Source organism: Protopterus annectens, chromosome 14.part0 (genome assembly GCF_019279795.1).
Source record: "Protopterus annectens isolate FY-2018-M chromosome 14.part0, PAN1.0, whole genome shotgun sequence".
Lineage (NCBI taxonomy): Eukaryota > Metazoa > Chordata > Ceratodontiformes > Protopteridae > Protopterus > Protopterus annectens.
Window position 1 is genome coordinate 616,539,532 of NC_056748.1, and position 21,396 is coordinate 616,560,927.

General features: G+C 37.1%; 1 protein-coding gene across 6 annotated transcripts in view; it reads right to left on the reverse strand.

The window, feature by feature from the left end:
* MYPN (myopalladin) overlaps nt 1-21,396 on the reverse strand; it is a 2,130,465-nt gene that overhangs the window by 310,129 nt on the left and 1,798,940 nt on the right. For 5 of the 6 annotated variants that reach the window (XM_044056369.1, XM_044056367.1, XM_044056368.1 and 2 more), the window contains one exon: nt 14,817-15,476. The exons of the other annotated variant lie outside the window; for it this stretch is intronic. In XM_044056369.1, the coding sequence (XP_043912304.1) occupies nt 14,817-15,476 (660 nt within the window). The remainder of the gene's footprint in view (nt 1-14,816; nt 15,477-21,396) is intronic. 6 annotated transcript variants of the gene reach the window in all.

Below are 21,396 nucleotides of genomic sequence, written 5' to 3' on the forward strand. Positions count from 1 at the left end.
AAGAAGAATCCTTATTTATTTTACCAGAAACTACTTTACAAGCAGGATCAATTGGCTGAAATAAACGGGAGCCAGACCCAGTAACTACTCCTATTCAAAGAAAATTGAGGAGGAGGAGTTACATGTTTGGTTTTCTGTTTCTTTTTGACAGGAAAAATGAAGACAGTCATGTTACTAATGGCAGCAACATCTTCCCCAGGGATGGGCACAGCATTGTGACACAACAGGGGAAGACCTCCCTGTTACCTCTCCCAGGAATAACAAGAGTGGCTCTCCCTTGCCCACTGAGGGGACCCCAACAGCTGCGGAGGATGCTGCTCCACAGTGGCTGTAGGTCCTACACCAGAGGGATCTGGGATAAAAGATGAGGAGCCTGAGGTACAACAAATGGCCACAGCAAAGTCACCTACTCGTGGCTGAAGCAGATTGCTAGTCTGCTGTGGTGGTAAAGGCTATTTGCTTAGTTTTTCTTTCTGTGGCTGGAAGAAAGACCAAATGTGGAGCCTGTAATCTGTTCCATGGTCAAGCCAAAAATGGTGCTTCTTTACTGGGAAGACAAGTAATTGCTCATAAACACTACCAGTCCACAAAATTACTTTTCTGACAGAAAAAAACACAGTAAAAATAATTAAAACACCATGCTAGCTCCACAAAAGTAAAATAAACACAATTCCACCACAGAAAAAAATGTTTTCAGTTACTGTACACCACTTTTAAACTGACAGAAAAAAATGAGGTCTCCATTTAAAAATAGGTTACAGTCTTGAGTTAGCCCATTAAAGCACAACAGTCCTAGCTTTAAAATAACTATTCTGAAGAGGACATTAATAAAGCATCAACACAATTAGGAAAATGGAAGTTTTTTTCCCCAAAGGGAACTTATCTGTCCAGCAAAGGAAAGTACAAGCTGACTGTCGATCCTCTAAAGCAGCAGAAGAGCATAGTCTTTGGTGGCAGTAAAGCTCTGGGGGGACCTTGCACCCAAACTCATCTTTTAGTCGGCTCAGCTTGAGTTGCCTGATAGATTGGGTGCATGAAAGGTGCCCTGAAGCTTCAGAAGCCGGCCGAATGTTATATCTTTGGCAGGATATAATGCATATAGCTAAAGCTACTGCAGAGGTGATCAGTATGATGAACATAAGTAAATGTTGAGAGGATCACACTGTAGTATCTTTAGCTATATGATTATATCCTGTTAAGAATATAACAGCTGCCCAGCTTCCAAAGCTTAAGAGCACCTTCCATGCACCCAAACTGTTAGTTAGCTTGAGCAGAGCTCAAGAAAAAGAGTGGTTTGGGTAACGAACTGTTTACAGCATTCATGACAACTGATAGACAGAGTGAGAGAGGCTAGAGGCCTGAAAAGATCACAGCTGTACCATGCTCATCATAATGATCACTTCTGCAATAGCCTTAGCTGTATGGTTAAACCACCATAGCTTAAACTGACTGGGATGAGTGACAATGAGGGTCCAGGAGCACATGGGGAATGGTCCTAGCAAAGCGTGTCAAACACCAGAAGAAGAAGAAATCTACTTTGTAGTGCTTTGTCAGGGTACCTACAGAGGATCAAGTTGCTGCTTCCAGAATACTTCTAAAATCCAACCCTTTACAAAAAGCCACAGATGAGACCAAGGCCTAGTAGAATGTGACTTAACCCTGCCTGGAATTGCCTTGTTGCAGTTGGTATGACAAAAGGTAATAGCAAAAGACAACTATTTGTAAATAGTCTACCTTTGACATAGATTGCCCTTTATTCTTCCCTTCACAAGAAAGGAACAAATGATCAGAATTCTGTAAAGCTGATATCTAAGTTGTCTGTGGATATCCAAAATATGGACTATCCTTTCTCTATCATTTTAGGTTCAGGTAAGATGACAGGAAGGTAGATAGCTTGGGTCAAAGTAAACTCAGATTCACTTAAGGTATAAAGGAAGGATTAGTATTTATGGAAACATTATTTTTGTAGAAAATGAGATAAAGTTTGTCCACAGTAAGAGCTTGCACCTCACATACTCTTCTTGCAGAAGTCACAGCAATGAACATAACTGCTTTCCATGTTAATATACTCAAGTCAGCCAGATGAGCTGGTTCAAACAGAGCAAAATATAGTTTTTCCAAGACAAAATTAAGATCATAAGAAAAAAAAAACACCTATTTTCTAGGAGGCTCGGTATGCAATAAACCTTTCAAGAAATTTTTTTACACGTGAATGCATTGAAAGAGAGGGGATCCAAGGACAGACATGCTGACGTGGCTAACAGATATACTTTGATAGGGGAGAGTGGCCAGAAAATGATAGCTTACACAAATAACACAGAATCAGAGAAACACGTCTTAAAAGGGTCCATTTTGTGTTTTAGCACCAACTAGTAAACCTTTTTAACGTGCTAATGTATGATTTTCTGGTAGCAGGTTTTCTTGCCTCATTTAGTACCTGCTACATGTCCTCAGAAAATAGGTGCCTAAAGGGTATTAAGCATCTATCATCCAGGTAGTTGGTTTCAGTTGTTTACAGTTGGGATGTATCCAACACCCCTGCCTTCTGAGGGAAGATCCAGTCCGTGAGGAAGCTTTGGTAATTGTCTTTGACCATTTCCAAAAGAAGGGAGAAACAATGTTGCCTGGATGAGAAGAGAATCATCACAATGATTTTTGAAGAGTCCTTCTGAGTTTTCAGAATGACCCCAAATATTAGTGGAAATGGTGGAAAAGCATACAGGAAAAGAAAAGGCATCTGTTTTTCAGCTTCTTAGCATGGTGTCTTGCACAAGAATTTTGTCAACTGATTGCTATGACTGGAGGCAAAAAATATATATTTGATCTGTTCACCAAAACAGGATTAATTCCTGAAAGACCCCTCCCCCATTCAGATTCCATTCATGAGGGTCTGTCCTCCTCCTGCTTAGCTTGATTCTCACAATTTTCTCTGACATAACAGAAGAAATCTGTAGAGTGAGACTGAGCTGAATAGCTATGGATTAGCACTCTACCATGGCTAGTCTGCCCAGTGGGCCAGATCTCATCATCCCCCTCCAGTTTGTTTATATACCACATCACTTTGCTGTTGTATGTGACTACTTTCAATGGTCTTGGAGACCATAGATGATTGAGACAGTTGACAGCACTGATGACTGCCAACATTTCTTTCATGTTTTATGTGTTTTCATCTATCTTTTCTGTTCCAGGGACACTCCACTTTTATTCCCATGGCAAAATGTGCTGGAGCTAGAAGGGAAATGGATTGAGGTAAATATGGTAATACCACCAAAGAATATCCCTTCTCACAAATCTCAAAACTGGAATTTGGAATGTCAGGTGATGTTGGTATTGGGATCATACAGACTGTAGGTACCACTGACATTTTCTAATGTAGAATCTTGCTAAAGAGATCATGAATATCATAGATGCCATGAGTCCTAATATGAAAATATAGATCCACATATTTCCTGTGGAAGAAAAGCTGTTTAAACTGAGTATCTAGTTGAGACCACAGAAAAGCAATCTTGCGGGAAAAAGTTAAACAAAACCTTTGGAAGTTCTTCTGAAACCCCAATCAGGTCCTCAGAGCCCTCACCCATGTGAGAGATTCTTGACACTTTGAACAAAAACTCTGCAAACTGTGCAAAAATAAGCAAGGCATCTAAATAAGAAACGTGAGTACTTTGCAGTCAGCAGGAGACTTATCATTGGAGCTACACACTTTGCAAATCCCCTTGGAAGAGTGCTTAATCCAAAGGGTGCTGCAGAGAACTGAAAGTGTGATCCAAAAATATCTGAATTTTGGAGCAGCTTTTAAATCTAAGGGCAACAGAAAACTTAAATGATGAATGAAAGGTAACAGGTTCTAAATATATAGGATTTTGAACTTGGGCACAATCACAAACTGGTTTTAAAAGGAAAGATCTAGAAATGGTCACCACAAATCTTTTTTTTCTTTAGCACTAGAAACACTCCTGAATAAAATCCTTCTTCTGTCATATACTGAATGGCAGGGGGAAAATGAGAAGTTTCATTTGGCGGATGAAGCGGAATCCATTGAAAGCGATGGAGAGATTTCCATGGACATCTGTACTGGAGATGAATCACTTGTAAAACCCATTTCTTTGAAACTTTCTGTTGCCAAAGAGAGAAATGGAGGTTTTGATTTTTGGCAGGATTAAATGCTTGTCAGAGTGGGGTGTAGGGAATATGAAGATAGTCATTTAGACTTTTTATAGTATCTTTTATTCTGGAGTGCTCCTCCTTTCTTCTTGCAACCTCCCTGCTATTATTTTTTAAAGGTCTGCTTGCTAGCAGTTTGCTCTGCCTGTTTCTTTTGCTTTTTGTAAAAAGTTGTATAGGTGGCATGAAACCTATTGACAAACTTGGAGAAGGAAGGCTGAAAGATCCAAGAAATTCCCTGAATTGGCTTGCCTCTTGCATCACACTTTTTAAGGATCTCTGCAGTCCAAAGACTACCTATCTGTCTAAGGGAGAATTGAAAATCCTCAGGAGTATGATAATGTAACCAAGCACCTCCTCATGACAGCCCTGGATGTAGCATCAGCCAAATCATAAACACACTTCAAAGAATGGACAGCCACTTAAGACAGTCACACAAAACCAATAAGACTGCACATTTTTTTTCCTCAGATGAGGGAAAAGATGTCATAATTTCCTCTTATCTCAAAAGAGGCAAGTATAAACATGAACAGATGAGCTTCACAAATGAGAATTCGAAACATAAGACTTGCAGAAAAATGCACATTTTCCCAAATCTATCAAATGCATTCCCATCCTTGTCAGAAGGGGAGGGATCAACCAGATGATTAGTAGCAGCTGGGTTTACCAGAGAAATCACTGATGGGTCTGGTCTTGGTTTAGAATGTAAAAATTTATAAGATGGGAACATTACACAATCTCTCTGCTTTGTTGGAGGCAGTAGGGTTGCTAGTTAGGTAAGTTACAGGCTGTAATAAACACATCCTCTAAAGCTGGAAAATGAGAGAAAATGGAGTAGGTTCAATAAATTTCAGTTTCAGTAAATCATATTTCTTAAGAGGCACTGGAAGGGGCAGGCATCCTCTGCTTCTTCTTCCATGACTGACAAGGGTTCTTGAGCAACTGAAGTGGATATGTCTTACCTGAGGGCTATGAAGGCTGTGAGAATTATTCTAAGGCACATCACAAAAAAAAAAAAAGTTCACCAGTAGTTCAAAAAACCCACAATAAACTCAATAAAACCAATAAACTCAATGTTAAAATTACAGAGTGTTTGTTAGTTACATTCACAATTTATTTTTTTCATGTCTTATTTTGTAATGTAAAACTAATCTTTTTTATAATATTTTGAATGTATTAATTTACTTATGTTGGAGCTTTTCTCCTCGGGCCTCTACTGAAAAGGGATATGTATCCAGCTAGACTAGCCCGGTCAACAAATGTAAATAAATAAAAAATAAATAAATAAATTTGTTCTGATGAATTACGAAAATGAGTTGGATGAAACGGCTTAGCTATAGTAAATTTTTGAATCAGTTGTGGTTACCTTTGGTTCCTGTGTTATTATCCCTGCTGAATAGCTGGTACAGTGGTATTTTAACATTAAATTATTCTAAGGCAAACTTCCTTCTATTATGTGACACCTTACCAAAATTCCAAGTCTACCCCCCTATGAACACTGCTGCCTATGTGAAATTGTTCATAAAAACCCTGAATAATCATATTAACAGCAGCATAGACACAGCTTTACCCACCCATAACAAAAGTAGAACTAACTCCAAAAACAAGCCACCTTGCTGAAATCCAAACATCAATAGGTTGCACAACAAAAGAAAGAACATTATGACAAAAATTAGAAGGTGCAATGACTAGCAAAGTAAAAACGCCCTCATCAATCTAAGCAAGCAGCTCAGGGGGCTTATGAAGCATTTGAGGTAAAAATAACCCTTAAGTCAAGAGTATTCTTCAGCTATGTCCCTAATCTCAAAGGCAATACGCAACAATGTATTAAATTAATTGTAAATGCAACCATCTGTACTGAGAAGGAAGCTGTAGCAAATCTACTGCCTGACAAATTTAGCTCATATTTTACCTCCCCTCCCACCTGGACACCCTTCAGGAAATATCCACAACCATAACTTCCCCTACTATCTATAGGGAACAGGTCCTCAAGACACTCTCCAGTGCCAAGAACACTACATCCATGGGCCCTGATAACAGTCTTTTGTGCCATCTTAATAGCATGAAACATGAACTATCAGGCCCACTGGAATCACTAACCACAGCCTTCAAATAGGCTTTGTGCCAAAAGAATGGAGAACTGCAATAGTTCTGTTACTGCATAAGGGATGACCGTTCACAGGCCCGGGGAACTATAAAACCATAAGCCTGACTACTCTAATATTTAAAGCCATAGAAGAATAATCACAGTTATGTTAAATGATAACATATGAAACCTACAGACACTAGATCCAACTCAGTTTTATTTCATTAAGATCAGGTTATGCCTACTCATCTGGGTGGACTTCTTCAGGAATGTCACTAAAGCAATGGATAATGCCAAGATGGTTCACACTGCCTACCTCAATGTGGCTGAATCATTAGACACAACACCCTGCTGAGGTATTGTAAACAAGATTACTGAATTAGGTCTTAACCCCTATGTCACCTGTGAGACAGCCCATTGGATCACAGCATGACCCAAGAAGTTAGGATAGGAGCATTTTCCTTCACAGAAAGGCCTGTCACTAGTGGAGTGCCTCAGTGCTCAGTGCTGGGCTGCTCCTGTTTGGTATCTGCTTCCCTGAAGTCAAGGCTAATGTCAAAGGCTTCTGGCTGACCAAGTTCACAGATAATTGCAAATTAGGTGAAGTAATTGAATCCACCCAAGACACAGATACTCTCAAAGAAGTCATGACACAGACTAACAACTGGTGCCAGAGTGATGGTCTTAAACTATGCCTAGAAGTGCATAATAGTATCTTTAGGTAAGACGACCACTCCCACAAATTATTACATTGATAATACACCCCTAGGAGTAGACACTGTAGTCAGGGATTTGGGAATGCATGTCGACACTGAGTTGGCCTTTGACCATCTGGTGTCTATGTACCAAGGATATCATACCATGCAAGGGTATGGCATCCAAGTCCAGTGATGTCATTTTTCCACTGCACTCTGTCTTATTAAGAGCAATCATTGAGTGCAATGTTCCCTTCAGCATGTACCTGACCAGTTATATGCAACAACTGGATAATCCACAGAGGTTTCTCACAAAGACTATATGGTTTAGAAAACAATTTCTGTGTGGACCACATCAAAGCCTTATTCTTGTATTTGGTCTCCTACAGGCCTCTGGACCTGCTACACATCTGCAAAACAAATAACATCAGAAACACCAGATCCAGGGACCTAGACCTCATCTGAAACATAAATAGAACATGCTGGAGTGGCAAGTATGCATCTCAGAGGTTGTATCTTCTCGGAATAGGCTTCCCATCTGTGTGAACAAAAGTTCTTATCTGCAGGTATTCAAGTAAAATTTGGATCAGTAGATGGATAATCGTAAATTTACCCTACATCAGGCACTATATGTCTATTAGAGAGAGGAAGGTTGTAAATGCTCGACCACTCATGCCTAAGTTTATATACCCGCACAAAACATAAGGGACCAATACATTTTTAATATTTCTGAAAAGCATGGATAGACTTAAAAAGGCTCTTTTTGGTCAATAGCCTTGTATTCTCCTATGATCCTATCATCCTATGATCATTATGTTCCCACTGAAAGAACTGAATCATTCTGGAAAATATTTCCGAAAAAGATCATCATTCCAAAGGACAGTCAGAATCCATACTTTCCTCAGAATCAGAAACATGAGGAGAAAAAAAACAGAAACTGTCTCTTCATAATCATTTTGTAATTCAAAATCTTGAACCTTTTCACAAAATGCAAAATAACTTGTCCTGTTATCAGAAAGACCAGGACTGGAATGGTCAAGAGCCTGAATGAAACATTAAGTTAAGTCCAATAAATTAATTCTGTCCAAAATAACAGAGGCAGGAAAAGACATATGTCTAACTTTTTGCTTCCTTTTGACAGGAATTTCTAAAAAAAAGCAGACCACTTTTGGCAGGAAAACCTCCCTAAGGACAAACATCTCAGTCTAGCTAGACAGAGAAGCATTCCCTGATCCTTTTTCCAAGCCTGACAAGAGTGGTACTCCCTTGCCCTCCAAGGGCAATGCCAACAGTCACACAGGATGTTTCTAACACCTGGTCTACGATGGCTGTAGGAGGGACTACACCAGTGGGAGCAAGGTAAAAGATGTATGATCTGAGGAAACATAAATGGCCACAGCAGAATCACACATCTGCGTCTGATGTACTTTAGTAACCTGGTGATTGGCAAAGGCTGTTTTAAATGTTGTTCTTTTTGTGGCTGGAAGAAGGAAGAACCCAGGAACTGGTAAGTTGTTCCATGAAAATTAAGCCTGAAACTTGGGTAAGATTAACAGCAGTAGCTGGTATTAAAATTTTTTTTTTCATGAAAACAAAGTAAAAAGCTCTTTAAATACTTACCTCAGCCCTCAAAGATTTTAACACATTCTGCAATTATAAAAACCAAAGAAAACCTTAATCTTAAGAAGCTTTTTCTCCACAAAAGTCCCACTTCACAGTAAAATGAAATGAATGAAAGTCCATGACGGTCCATAAAAATACTTTCTCCTAGCTTAATTTAATAAAATCCACAGGAAAAATAACTTTTCTGATAAAAATATTCATATAGAAGTTTTTTTCCCCTAAGGTGAACTTATCTGCCAGCAAAGGAGAACTGTTAGCCAGCTGTCAATTCTTGAAAGCCCACATAAGGAAGTGTTTTTTTTTTTTTGGAGGCAGGAAAGCTCTGAAAGGCTTGGTGCCAAACTTTTGATTTTCTTCAGCTCTGCTGAAGCTGTAATTTGTTTGGGAACACAGAGGGTGCACTTAAGCTCTTGAAGCTGGCTGGCTGTTATATGCTATGCAGTAACCCATATAGCTAAGGCTAATGCAGCAGTGCTCATATGATGAGCATGTGTAATATTTTACTAACTGATGATAATAGCTGTTAAAGCACTCTAGTGTATATGCATTATACCTCAGCTCAAAACAATAAGACAATAATCTGCGATAATTTAAAATGCTTCAGTTTAAATGCGATACAAATACAGAGAGAAGATGGTTTAATAGTAAAATAACACTTTGATACAACATGTATAAGGGCTCATGACAAGAGAAATCATGCAATAAACCACTACTACAACTACAACATGTTTTGTTGGTCAAGTGGCTGTAAGAAAAAGCACAGCTAAATAGTCACAGTATTCTGCAAGATGATCTCTACACTGAAGCTCAGCCTATATTAAATGACAATAAATTTGTGAATTGTTGCAAGACCCACAAAGAAAAGGCAAGAATGAAATGAAATGCAATGCAATTAATAAAAAAACAACAACTTAAGACTGAAAAAGGTATGGATAATATTTTGAGACTACATGCTTTATATCACAGTAGAAAAAAATAGGAATAACAATATGCCTATCACATAAGAGTCGTTTCAATGAGAGATTGCCTTTAAATAATATAGGAAAAATAGGATTTTCCAGACAAAAAGAATCAGTGTACAGGGATCAGTAAGGGAATTAAAGGAAAGAAAGTAAATGACAAAGAGGTGTTATGACAGAAACAGATAGTAGAACAGTAAACATAAAAAATTAAACAAATATAAACAGTGCAGAGTGAAATGAAAGCAATGAATGACCTACAAAATTTACTGTAAACTTTTGACAGTCCCTAGGTATTTAACTGTGTCACTGAAATCAGTCTACTGTATCTTAAAGTGTCTTTTTAAAAATTATATGATCCTATGTATAGAACATATCAGTCATTAAATGAAATATTACATAACAGCAGACTGTGTTAAAGATACTACAGTTAATAATCTAATGATCAGTAGATAGTCTGTAAGGTGTATTCTAAACAAATAGAAAAAGAACGAGAGAGATGGACAGATGAAAGAATAATGTAAAAGGTGGGAAAAGCAAAAATTACAAGAATTAAATATCAGTAAGCATGATTGCCAGGGAAAATATTTTTAGTAATACACTAGTCAAACATTTCTGATTGTTTTCAATATTCTCCTATACAGATGTTTATTTATGAATAAGCAGCCCTACTATCTTTTCTCATAACATTATTTGGGACACTGAACAAAGATGAAACCGTCAACATTTTTTAAGAAATGGAAAGTATTAAGGTTTGACTGATATCATTATTAAAATAAGTACCTCTGAAGTATTGTAGTGCTGGTACATTCTTGATTTTTATTTTTTTTTATTTAACATTTGTTGACCGGGAATGTCCGACTAGGTTCCACAGAGCCTGTTTTCAGCGGAGGCCCGGGGAGAAATGCTCCAGATGCATGTCTTTGGAATGTAGGAGGAAACCGGAGTACCCGGAGGAAACCCACGCGAACACAGGGAGAACATGCAAACTTACAATCAGGAATCAGAACTGCAAATAGCTAGTTGATGTTTCCCAGATGGTGGGCAACCACTAGTCATGATACCCACTGGCATTAAGTGTGCACCACTAACATCAATAAAATTATCTGAAGGAGTCAGTTTGCTTGAGTAATCACTAAACAATGAAGATGTGAAATAATGCATTATGTGGAAAAAGACATTCTATTAACTCATTAGAGCTGGGTGACACCTGTAGGTGTTTTTGCAGTTACATCCTACTGATGCCTCTATTTATTTAATTACGATTTGTTGACTGGGAAAGTCTGACTAGGAAAGAGACTATTTTCAGCTGAGACCCGGGTAGAAAACACTCCAGACACGTCTTTGGAATGTGAGAGGAAACCAGAGCATCCAGAGGAATCCCACACGAATGAGGGGAGGACAAGCAGACTCCATGCTATATACAAAGTATTCAAAGATTTTATCTTAAAGCTTTCACAATGACCAACACACTTGTGCTGATATTTGACCTCTGTCTATTGCAGGTAAAGAGATATTAATTGTTGTTCATATAGTATGTATTTAGATTATCATAAATGTCATATTTTTTCTAAATATCTCAAAAACCATGTTGCACAGACAGAACAACTTAGCCTCATAGAAAAGATCTCAGACAGATGAACAAAATGTGGCTAACTATGTGTATAACTTAAGTGGTTGTCAAGATAGCACTGAAGTTGCTTACAAAATATTATAAACATAATAGTCATAGCTGGCCTTAGGCACAGACCAGCTAGGTGGCTGCCTAGGGTGCCACTCTAGCAAGGGTGCTTTTCCAGAATTTATTTTTTTATTTTTTTTTTGTAGTAAAGAAATGGTTTATTTAAAATATGTTGAATGAATACAGGAAAATCTGAAGAATAAGACAAACTGTATGAAAAGGAAGAAAAAAGTAATCTAGATGGTGTAGGTAGACCAGGATGGGGACACCGGGTGGTGTGTGTGTGGGGGGGGGGGGTGCTGTGCAGCACTTTTGCCTAGGGCACCAGCTGGCCAAAGGCCTGGTAATAGTATGTTTATTGTGACTTATAAAATCCAGTTTGGGACTTAGAACCTAAACAATGCTGCCACTATATAAATAGTTTGTGCTGAAAAGTGTGCCATTTATACTTCTTTAGTAACCCCTAAGGTTCCATATAGATAAACATTTGTTTGAAACATGAGGTCTTAATTTGATTCCATCAAAAAGCTTAGGCTCCACCCATTAGAAGTTTCAGTGCAAGCTTCCAGAGCTCCATTGCAGGAAATGAGTTAATGACATAGGCATACAAATGTAGCAAGCCCTACAGCTGGGAGACCTGTGAATATTAATAGATAAAAAAGTACGATGCTCAGAATAATATGACAAACACAGAGTAAACTAAGATAACCAGGCCATGAATTTAATGATGTGTCTGAGTTAAACTATTTTTGTAGAGTATGTCACTCAGAAGTCACACACAGTTTTCTTCAACTATGTCCACCAAGCACACATTTAAAAATGTTGAAAGCATACAAAAATTAATGGTGCATATATCTGGTGAACGTAAAGAACAAAGTTGTATGGAAAGGCCATGCTTAGTTACTGAAAATGTACACAATGCTATGGTTATTTATTATAATATAATTTTTTTCCTTGGATTAGAGATCAGCATTTCAGTCTCCTTCACCTGGTCTAATGGCTGTACACATGGTGTGAGAAGAACAAATGCTGAAGAAGGGGGCTTTGGTTCACTTAGTATGTAGAAGATGTTTGGAAATATCTGCAACAGGAGATTTATAACAGTAAATCTCTAAACATCTCTAAGAGAGACAAAAATAAGTATATAGGTGAGAATCTGGAAACATGTAGTATGATTATAGGTAACAATATGGCCTGTTGGCTATATTCTACAGAGAGGTATCTATTTCTTTAGGACCACAATTATACACCACTACTTTAATACACTAAATAAAGTACTTCCTGGAATAGTTACAGAGAATGCATTATTTTGTATGTCAAAGATTTCACTTTATGTCTGCCTTTGTTTTGATGAACAAAAATAACTCAAGTAACTCTATCTCAGCAACCCCAGATGCTAATATATTATGTACAGGTAGTTACTACTGAACTAGCAGAATGATTGGTTTAGTTTTCTTAGTTTTTGACATGGGTTATGTGAAAGTACAGAGCCAGTATAATATTGGCAAAAAGTTCCGGTGCTCCACACCTTAGTGAAAACTGCTAAGACAAACATTTTGTGTTGGGACCCACAGGCTGTGAGCCATTTTTCTTTGAGTAGTCATTTCTAATACCTGTATAAGAGATTTAGAGTTTATGACCTCAGCAGCAGAAAAAAAGTGCACACGACACATCAGAATGTTTTCTTCTATGAAACAGTAGTGGAAGTATAAAACAACACATTTCTCAGGAACAAGTAATATCTTATGGAACTTTATTCTCACCCATATAATAACAATTAAATGGCAGTTGAAGGCTGAGAAATTGCCCCTTATTAATGCCGTTTGTTGAAATAATGTTGTAGAAAGCTGGGTGGGAAAATAGTAGCATCATTACAATGGAGGACCATGTAAGGAATGTTTTAATAAAAGCTACCACATGCTGTGTATTACTTGACATTTTGTAACAATTAGTAGATATACTTATTCTGTCAGCTGGGAGGTTAAAACGGTTGCGGTCATTTGTTCCAGATGGCTATATAAAGAATAGCTGCTGGTTTTCTGACTTTTGAACTCTTCTAAAAAATGTGCAAATGAATTAAAATTTCACAGAACCAGAAAACCACTAACAATGAAAACAGCTACTAAGGAGGATTTGCTCAAGTTGCAATGTGAAAGAGTGTGCGCCATCGTTGCAAGCAAAGTAGCCTTCCTCAAAAGGAGATCAAAATATGACAAAAAACAGGGAACTTTTACTTTGAATTCTGCAAATAGTTTGTATTAAAGAAGAATAAATTATCTATGTAGTTTTCATTATTTTTATTTCAATAATAGCTTAAGAAAAACAATGGAAATTAATTTTAAAACAGATTATGCATCACCTTAGAAATGGAAAATCATCATTATAGTTTGAGGAAGAGTAGCACAGTATTGTACCCCAGATACATGCAACTATGAAGGGAGATATGTAGTTTTCAAGTACAAGTATAACTTAGGAAACTGCACTTTATTGTACATTCATTGCCGTTCCTGCCATATTTTAACTCACATCGTTTTTAATGTATTTGGAAAATATTTTAACTCATGTTGAAAACTCTGCACCGTGTTTAAATGGCATATTTCTAACATGTTATAAGTTAGTCAATTAAGAAAAAAACAGCAAATGTGTAGAAAACTAGTTTTACTCCTGGATTTGCAAATTAATTGTTAAACATTTAATGCCTGTTAATACTGTGACTACATAACTGCCAAATATTTCACAATAAAGTTGAATTAAAATGAGTGAAGTTACAGCAATTGTGAATTCAAATGAAACAAACAGTAATGATATGTGAGAAAAAGAAATGAGGGAAAAGTTAAGGAGAGAAGAGGAGAGGAGACAGCTTCATTTCTGTTGTGATCACAGTTTAAATATATTAGTCTTTAAAGGATGCTTTGTTAACTTGGCTGCCATTTTTGAATACATGCTGAATATTAAAAATGAATGAATGGTACTAAGTAACATTGAAATTGGAATTGATATTTTGAAATAGAAGGATGTTTCTGTTTGGAATAGTGATAGTACAGGAGCATAAGTATGACAAAATATAAAACAGAATATCTCATATTACATAAGTATGACAAAATATAAAACATATCTCATATTAAGTTCAGCTACATGAGAAGAGATGGATAACAGAGGTAAAATGGTACACATATTGTACTGTATTAAAATCATTTTTTCTAAACTGCATTGTCCCTGAAGACTCAAAAACAGAGTAAGATATAGTTTACAACAGTTTAGAATATCTTTCTCTGTAAAAGCATAGACTGGATGATTTTGACAGCATCATAATGCACATTGTTTGTATAAAAATTATATAAAGAATTTAAGATGTTTTCAGTTTTGGTTTAAAACTGGTTATATTTTTTCCTGGTTTTCTTTGAGATAGTCAAGTAGGATCTGATGTGCTGTCATATTAGCAGTTATTACATTTTATTGTTGCTTGTCTCCTCAACCTCTTAGTCAGAAATAAGTGATAACATCATGCATAGCATATTCAGGATTGTAAAATGTTGTTACAATAAATCCAGTAAATTAAGCAATGTTAAGCACATGGTGGTGAAAAAACAAACAAAACAGCCACTTACACAGCAGGTGCACTTTTAGGCAGGCCCATAGCATTGGTGGGAGTTGGTGAAGGCAGTGAGGGTAGAACAGAGCTGAGAAAAGCTGCTGGGTTCTGAATCGGACTTGAAATGGAGCCACTGGGGGAAGTAGGTGTTGGAGACATAATGCGTGACTGTGACTGTGCTTGACTAGAGAAAAAAGGAAGAGGTGGTGATAGTGGAGGAGGAGACCTATATCCAGGTGCACTTGTAGGGGACTGCAATGATCTGAGTGGAGGCAGTTCAAAGGGTGATGTTAAGGCAGGTGAAAAAGTCTCCAAGTGATTTTCATTCAGTTGCCTCTGAGGTACATTAGCAGCAGTATTCGGCAAAGGCACTGGGAAGTCTGTCGGAGAATATAGTCTTTCAGTGGACGGTGAAATGGTCTGAGCAGCAATAAACTCTTTTGGCCGGGCATAAGTAAATGCTTGCGGGTGTGAGCCCTTTGAGTGCTGTATGGCAGAAGGAGAAGACTGCTGCATAGAGGAGGAAGAAGAAGAGTTCAGAGCATTCATGGTGAACACATTCTCAGATGCTGAGGATCTGAACTGAGATGGATACTGTGGTTGCTGTAACATGGAGACGTCTTGCTGTTGTTCTAGTAGTACCTGGTTGTGGAGTTGTTTCAACCGGCCACGATCTCTGCACACAGAACAAAGGAAAGAAAAAAACACTGAAAGTTGCAACTCTGTAGCATAAGACATTACTTAAACAGGAATGAATCCATAGGAACATTCAAGCATGCTATTCATATTATCTGTAGGACCCAAGAGAAGGATAACCAATACATCAGTTTCTTATTTTTAGCAATATTTTAGTTATTTACTCAAGAAACTTTGCAAGATATCAAACCACTAAATTAAGAAAACAGAATTAGCTTAAAGAGTTCGAGTTTAAGTGTTAACACCTTTAAATAGACACAATTCCCAATAAACATGACTCATTTAAAATAAAATTTTAAAATAAAAAATAAAATGCAACATTTTTGTAAAAAGACTACTTAGCTTTAGATGAGTGGATAAATAATAAACATTGTTATAAATTCAGCATAATCCATCATGCAAACAAATCTAGTTACAAATTGCACAAAAATAATCTCATCATTAAAAGACTATTTGAAAATGGATACTACATTCTCATAAGGCTAACTAAACCATTTGACCTATTTTGATGACTTTGATTTAGCACAAATACGCTATCTACTATATAAGAACCAAAACATAATATGTATTGCACAAAATACATTGATATCCATTGTGGCATACAAATAAAAACACCTGAGCAACATTAACAAATGTTTTTTTTGCAAGACATTTGAACGTTTGACTCAACTTGCATTATTTCAGTCAAGTCATGTTAAATGTCTAAAAGCAATAAGAACTGCAATGTTAATGTACATTATGTTTTAATCAATATCAATAAATATATCACAGAGCACAGTATAAGTTTTATGCTGTATATTCGGCACAGGCCTCTGCAAACTGCCTGCACTGATGTTCATGTTTCTAGCATTTCAGTGAAGACATTTTTTAATCCTTGTTTGGTTTCCCATAACTGACCACCAAAGACCCCCAAGTTCCTCTACTCATACACCAAGTTTTCCAAATCTGTCTTAGCCTCCTGCTGGCTATACCTAACTCCACGTTCAGAGCCAGTGAGAAGATTGAGTACCCTGTGGCAGTGTAATTTTGCCCTACACATTCCACATCCCTGCCTATATCTGGTAGCATCGCAAGTGCAGAACATGCTATGGCTGTCAAAGATGAACTGCCCCTCACTTTCACAAAGGATGAGATCAGCAGGATGCCTCACCCACCTCCAGGCATCACATTATAGCTGTTTTTCTAGTCTCTACCAAAGAAATAAAGCCATGAATGGCAGTGTGTCCTAGATATCTGCAACTGACTATCCCCCTAGGATAGGGTACACCCATCCTCCTCAACTGCTCTATCAAACACCCAAGCTGCTATTCAGATTCAACATGCTTGAACCATAGCCAGGACTTCATCCCTCTATTCCAACAGAGCAGGTTATTTATATAGTTTTCAAACAGTGGTTCATTATTGTACCATGATTACATTTCAGTATAATTTTTAACTATGAACAAACAGAATCAAAAGAATGGAAGTATCCATTATTTTATAAACCAAAAACTCTATCAAAAAATGTATGGCTTATTTTGAGAATTAAGGAGTCACTAAAAATAACTGCAAGAAAATATTACCCATGCAGGTATAAGGAAGTCAAATATTTAGCTGCCCACTGTTTTAGTAAAACATATGAAATGGAATACTGGCTATATTACAGCACACAGAAAATGAGTCAGGATACCTATATCCATAAGCAGTCAGGTGGGGGATGGGAATGAGCAACGTTTTACAAATTCATAAATCTTGGAGGGAAGGAAGGAATTTCCATCTAGTGCTAATCCTAGGATGGATACCAGACACTACAGCCCTGCTGCAAGTAATTAAAATTAGATGGTCTGCACTGAAGTGAAAGCAGGGTGGGCCTATTTGCAGGGCAAAATAAAAAATCTAAACTGTCTGAGGGTGACAGCTCCTTCAGCTCAACTATTACCCCAGCTGGTAATATCATAAGGGAAAATTAATGAGTCCGAATAGTGAGGAAGGTGCTTGTTGGCCAGGTAAGGAAGGGTCAAAATTTAAAAAACGTTATTTTGAAAATACTGCACAGAATAACTGACTGGTAATAATGCTGAACTTTTATCTTCTGCCATTCAGTTGTTATGATATCCAGCGGCCAAAAAAAGAGAAAACACTAACTGTAGGAATCAAAGCACTGTGTGGTCTGTTCAATATTTTAATAGTAGATGCTGTTGTTATTAATACAACCTGCATTAAAGATAATGCTGATCTGTAAGGACCGTGTGTAGTCCCTAGGCAATTCACCTCATTTTCTAACACAAACAGCAATTAGTTGCCATACATTCATAGTATTTTGAATTGTTTATCTGGCAGTAAAAATAATTTATGAGTGCAGACATTTTAATATTTTTTAATTATTTGCTGTAAAAGGCAATAAAAATGATTTCATATGAGCATAGTTATTTTATTTATATTTCCAACTCTTATTACATTGAGCTATAAGAATAAACGTTGAGTAAGACTGAAGTTATATAACTAAAAATTTCTGTACCTTTATAAAATCATATCTTCAGTTCATGGCTGATCTCTAACAATAAATATTTTTAAGTTTACATTTGGAGCTTTACCACATGTGTTATCATATTATAATTTGCTCTATATATTTTAATTATAGGGACCTTTCATGTAATTTATGGTGAAATACTAGTTGATGCATATGATTGTAAAGTCTTGCAGCCCAGAACAAAAAGGAAAAAAATGTGGAATACAGTATCTACATGCAGTATAGTATTGTGTCTGCTTGTCAATACCGATACAAGAAATATTCTGTCTGCCTGGAGGTCAGTACCAAGACAAGAAATGTCGACTGCTACTTCTAAAAGACTTGCATTTCAGAACAGATTATGCAGTAATGCAATAAACATACTCTAAAGTATAGTACAGTTGTGTATGTTTACTTACCATAATAGTAGAGGTTCATATAGATCACTTTTTGCAGTAGCTATTACAATATGGGATGTATGTATTCTACCAATGAAACCCATATCCGTCTCATCTACAAAGTTTTAGGCATCTTCCTTTCACAAATTATATCTATATTTAAAATGAAAGAGCATGTTATTATAAAAGGAAAGTACAGGTGCACCAAAATACTAAGCTTTCTTGTCTTAAAGGGGAGCTGAAACATAAAGTTCTTAGAGAGAGACTGTGAGAAAAAGTAAAAAAGGTAAGATACCCCACTCCAGCCAGGGAATGCATAAAGGGAGAAGGAGGTTAGATGGTAGTGCCTCAGTGATCTATTTGAATATCTACTGTCAGATCTATTTGAATATCTACTGTCATAGTAATTAAACATACACAGCTGTACTATGTTCTTCATTAGATCACTGTTGCTGTAACCATTACAATATGGGATGGCTACCAAAGCTCAGGGAGAAAGAGTGGATGGAATAAGATCAGAATTTAGAATCCCTGAAGGACATCTCTGGTGAATCCTGCTCTAGCTCAGGAAACAAAATCTAACTTGTAGTATTTAGTGAATACTGGAACAAAGAACCAAGTAGCGGTTGATATAAAAGATCTAGAATCCACCTCTAGTGACCTCTGCTCTGGAAAGAGTAACATTCTGAGGGGAATTTTTAATATGGTTGGAGTGATAAAATTCAATAACAAGTGATAGCCATCCATAAATTGTTTGTTTAGATACTGGTTGACCTTTCATCTTACTATAATAAAACACAAAGAGTTGATTTGATTTTCCAAATTCCTTATTTTTGTCCAGACAATATCTCAGTAGTTGTATGAAAAATCCTTTTTTTTATCAGGATAGAATGCAAGGAGTCAGATAATTGGGTTGAGAGTAAATTCAGATTCAACTTTGTGCATAAAGAAAGGGCTGGTTCTGAGACTCACCGCATTCTTGTGAAAGATCAAAAAAGGCTGATTAGATGTAAGGTTCTGTAATTCAGATATCTGCTTAGCAAAAATCAGCCCAATGAGAAAGGCAGTCTTCCAAGTAAGCAATTTCAGAGAAAAGCTGACTGTAGGTTCTAAAGGTGATACAGTTAACTTCTCTACAAGAAAATTCATGTCCCAAGTCGGAATTATTTTCCACTTTGCAAAATAGGATTTACTGGATGCAGGTTTTCTAACTACCTTTAACTCCTGTCCTCAAAAAAGGTGCCTAAAAGGGATCAAAAGGATAACACAGTTAGAATGACTTTTTGAATGTTGGGATAAATCAGGAATCCACTGTCCTATGTTAGCAAGCAGACTCTATGATGAAGCATTTGGTAATTGTCACTGGCCAAAAAGGGAGTCACCATGGACATCTTTGCTAAGTCCTTTTTGATGTATTGCTGGACTTTAGATATTAATGGGAAGGGGATGTAAAGAAGCATCCCAGTCCATAGGATTGAGAATGCATCTGTTTTCCAGGCATTTCTGCAAGGAGTCTAGAAGCAGAACTATTTTAGTTGACTTTTCAGATGGGAGGCAAACAGATCTACTTGGGGAGTTCCCTACTGGCAAACTATCTGCAGGAAGACATCTGGGTGTAGCATTCCATGAGGGTGTATCTTGGATCTGCTCAAAGAGTTGTCTCTGAAATAATATAAGTTGCCTATAATCTTAAGCTGTGCTGAAATGCTATGTCCTCAAAGCTAATTTGCAAACAAAGGTAAAATATAACCCCCACATTACAGTGGTATTGTTGTTTTCATGGTTTCAGGGAATTTATGAGGGCCATCATTTCCTTTGGATCTATGTTTTTGTGTCTGAAATGTGGTTTTCAGATCTCTTGAACCTTGACACCTTTGGAAACTACCCCCAGGCACAGTCTGATGTGTTTCTGATATATGTTCACTGACTGGGAGGGTTTGGTGGGGAGAGGAAGTCCTGTCCTTACTAGGATTTGAGTGGCCAGCTGAAGGGGTTCTTTTTTCACAACTGAGTACAAGAACTGGAATGGATAGTGGATAAATCTGCTGGGCCCAAAGAGAGAATCTTCCTCTTGTGGAGTCTGTCAAATGAAATCATGAGGCTAGATGAGGTCATAAATCCAAGAATTCTCAGATAGTCCATGCAGTGGTCAATGTTTGTTGGGAATGATTAAGACAGTGTTCGTGGCAATAAAGCATTTTTTCTTCTGAAACAAATGTTGTCATCAGAGAGGTATCTAGAAGACATCCTAGAAAAACTATTCTAGGAGAAAGAATGGGGTGACTGTTTTAGATTTAGTTTAAAGACTAGGTTGATGACAAGATCTGAGGTAAACTGTAGAGAGCTAAGAGTAGTTTGGCAGTTAGAAGTTGAGCTTAGGCAATTGTCCAAGTAAAGTTAGATGTATTAGCTTTGAACTCTGCAATCTGTAATGCCTGGAGCAAAGAACTTGAGGAAGCCCTCTTGGAGAGGTAGAGAGACCAAAGAAGTAAACTGAAAATGCAATCCTCCAAGTACAGAATATTAAAAACATTTGTGCTCTTTTATGAATAGGGATGTATGGATAGGTATCTTTCAGATCTTGGCTGACCAGGAATGTTCTGCTTGACAGGAATGGAAAACGTGTTTACAGAGTGAGCATTTGGAATTTTGATACAAGACGATACGTGTTCTATTTGCAAAGGTGTAAAACTGGCCTCTAATCACCTTCCTTTCGGAGAACCAGAAAGAATCTACACATTTTAAAAAGCCCAAATGTAAAAATACTTATTTTGTTAGAAACAGATAATTCCAAAGGTGTTTATGCTAACACGCATTTCTACTCCGTATCTTGAGCATTATCAAACACAGAACTTTCACCAATATTGTTCATGAGTTCTTTGTTATCATAAATTATCTCAAGTATTAAACAAAATTCACTTTATTCTCCACTTGTCAATGGGATGTGACAAAATAAAAGGGTTTGTAATTTTTTTTGTGAAATCTATTTTCCTGGTCATCTGATTTTAATTCCA